Below are 2,333 nucleotides of genomic sequence, written 5' to 3'. Positions count from 1 at the left end.
TAATCAAGCCTATTGTTAGGCTATGGCCCTCTTTTGCATGTGACAAAACAGAGCTAATAAAGCCTATTTTTAGGCGATGGTCCTCTATTGCAAGTGACTAAATAGAGCTAATAAAGCCAATTTTAGGCGATGGTCCTCTATTGCAAGTGACTAAATAGAGCTAATCAAGCCTATTGTTAGGCGATGGTCCTCTTTTGCATGTGACTAAATAGAGCTAATCAAGCCTATTTTTAGGTGATGGCCCTCTGTGTAATGTGACTAAACAGAGCTAATCAAGCCTATTGTTAGGCGATGGTCCTCTTTTGCATGTGACTAACCTGTTTGTCAATGTGGAGGCAGTGCTTATAAGGCTGAGTTCACCTGAAACTCATCAGACTGAAGAAGTCTCTTGGAGGAGAGACGAAACGTTTCACTAAAGAAAAACCCATCCAGAGGACCTACTTATTTTTTCTTTTTGAATTTTTTCTACCTGGATTACTAAGATGCATCAGGACATCACATTTTCTACTTGTATTTCTTCGTTTTACATGAGTTCTTGTTATTGTTTCAGTAATAAACACGATTGTGGAGCCTGGTGGAGGTCTTCAGGCTGCAGCCACCGGGACATCGACTCTCAGCCAAACTCGGCCATCGTCCAAGGAGAAGAAACCCACCACCAAGCCCAGAACCTCCAACGCCAACGAAAGCACCAAGCGACCGCCCCGTGGGCCCGACGGGTCTCACTACATGTCCTGAGCAGGCCACCGTAGCACCTTTGGATGGGAGACTGAACCTTCACTCCGCCGGCAGCTTTAGATTACCTCAGGTGCGGAGAGGCGGAGCTTAAACCCTGATTGAATTCTAATTCCTTTGAAAAATAGGATTGTTGATGCGATTTTTGGGGGTTTTACAGCACAAACTTGATGAAAATCTACATTTTCTGGTTGCTAGTGTCCCACAATGCATTGCACTCTGGATTTTTGGGTTCTCTAAATGAAAAGATTCAACTTAAAGGGTTATTCTGACTATTTTGAAGTGAAGAAAAGCTGTAAAGATTATTCAAATATAATCATTTAAGTCCTAAAAGTCCTTTTTTTCTCTGCATTGTTGGACCAAACTGAGCTTCAGCAGCACAATCCAAAACCTCACGTCTTACTCTGGCGTTCCTCACAGCTGTGTCCTCGGTCCCGGCCGGTTCCGTGGTCGTCAGAACTTGCTCTATTTGTAGAGAAGCTGCCAGTGGTGTGGACGCACTGAAGCTGTGCAGAACAAACATCCCATCTGTGTCCAGTCATTCAGCCAGTAGGAGCTAAAGCATCGTGATTGGCCACAGTGTATCTTTGTAGAGCTGCTTCCATGTCGCACTACCGAAACCTAGCTACGAAAAAACAAGCAGCTGAAGTATTATACAGAAGTATATTAATAATTTTGTGCTTTGATGATTTTTTGTGTTGCGTTTGAACAGATGATAGACCGTGTCACTCTTAGCTTTCTGCGAGTATTTATGGGGCAGAACGGTTTTTTTCTTCGTGATGTTCCACCGAATGTTCCCGAGTTTACACTCGGGTTCTGTTTCGTCTCACTGTGGTTTTACTTTGAAGCTGAATGTCGGACGGTTTCTGTGAAGTAACTGTTTATCTTGGACAAATCCACACGACGCTTTTTTAACCTCGATGAAAGAAACAGATAAAGTTGTTGAAAATTAAATGATTAGTCAGAAACATTCGTTTTGGTGAATTCCTGCTGGGCCTTTTAGTGTCATCCCGTTGACAGTGAAGTCTAAAGTTTGGCATCTTTTGCTAATATTCCAAGACATTTTAAATCTCTGATTCCTCCCCTGAACAGTTTCTCCTGATCAAAACCAACACATTTCTGACCCTGAAGCCGGTCCTTAAATCCCCAGTTTCATGTAGAAATCTTATTTACAGAACCATTTTAGAGAATCCCCATATGAAGAACGTATTTAGAGCTTTACTTTGTTGGAGAGAGGTGGAACATGAAGTGAAATCCTGTAGGAGGTGTGTGTTTTGTGAGTCTGACTGCTGCTGTAGTTGCTGTGTGTTGAGCTGAAGTTTGTGTTTTTGTGTTAAAGCAGCTGACGCTTCTCTGAGGAGAGCTGGAAGAAGAAAACAGAAAGATGCTCAACTAGCCTAGCTTTGCATAAAAACTGAGGATGAGTTTCATTTCGCTCCATCAGTGAAGTCTGAGGTTTATCATAGTCTTTAAATGTATCACCTTTGGGCTAATGAGGATCTGTGGACAGTTTGTTTCACTGTTCTCATCATTTGATCTAAAATGACGACAAAATATCAACTAGTTTACAAAAGAATTCACGTTTTTCTGATTTTCTCACC

The 2,333-nt window shown here is 42.0% G+C and overlaps 1 protein-coding gene across 2 annotated transcripts in view; it reads left to right on the top strand.

The window, feature by feature from the left end:
• The window catches only part of cep170bb (centrosomal protein 170Bb), a gene marked incomplete in the record, with an annotated part of 21,081 nt that extends 19,379 nt beyond the window's left edge, over positions 1 to 1,702 (top strand). For both annotated transcript variants that reach the window (XM_014023890.1, XM_014023889.1), the window contains 1 exon segment: positions 551 to 1,702. In XM_014023890.1, the coding sequence (XP_013879344.1) occupies positions 551 to 735 (185 nt within the window).
• Between the last annotated feature and the right edge of the window lie 631 nt (positions 1,703 to 2,333).

This window comes from Austrofundulus limnaeus, unplaced genomic scaffold, assembly GCF_001266775.1.
Source record: "Austrofundulus limnaeus strain Quisiro unplaced genomic scaffold, Austrofundulus_limnaeus-1.0 Scaffold394, whole genome shotgun sequence".
NCBI lineage: Eukaryota > Metazoa > Chordata > Actinopteri > Cyprinodontiformes > Rivulidae > Austrofundulus > Austrofundulus limnaeus.
This window is presented reverse-complemented; position numbering and strand designations above follow the sequence as displayed.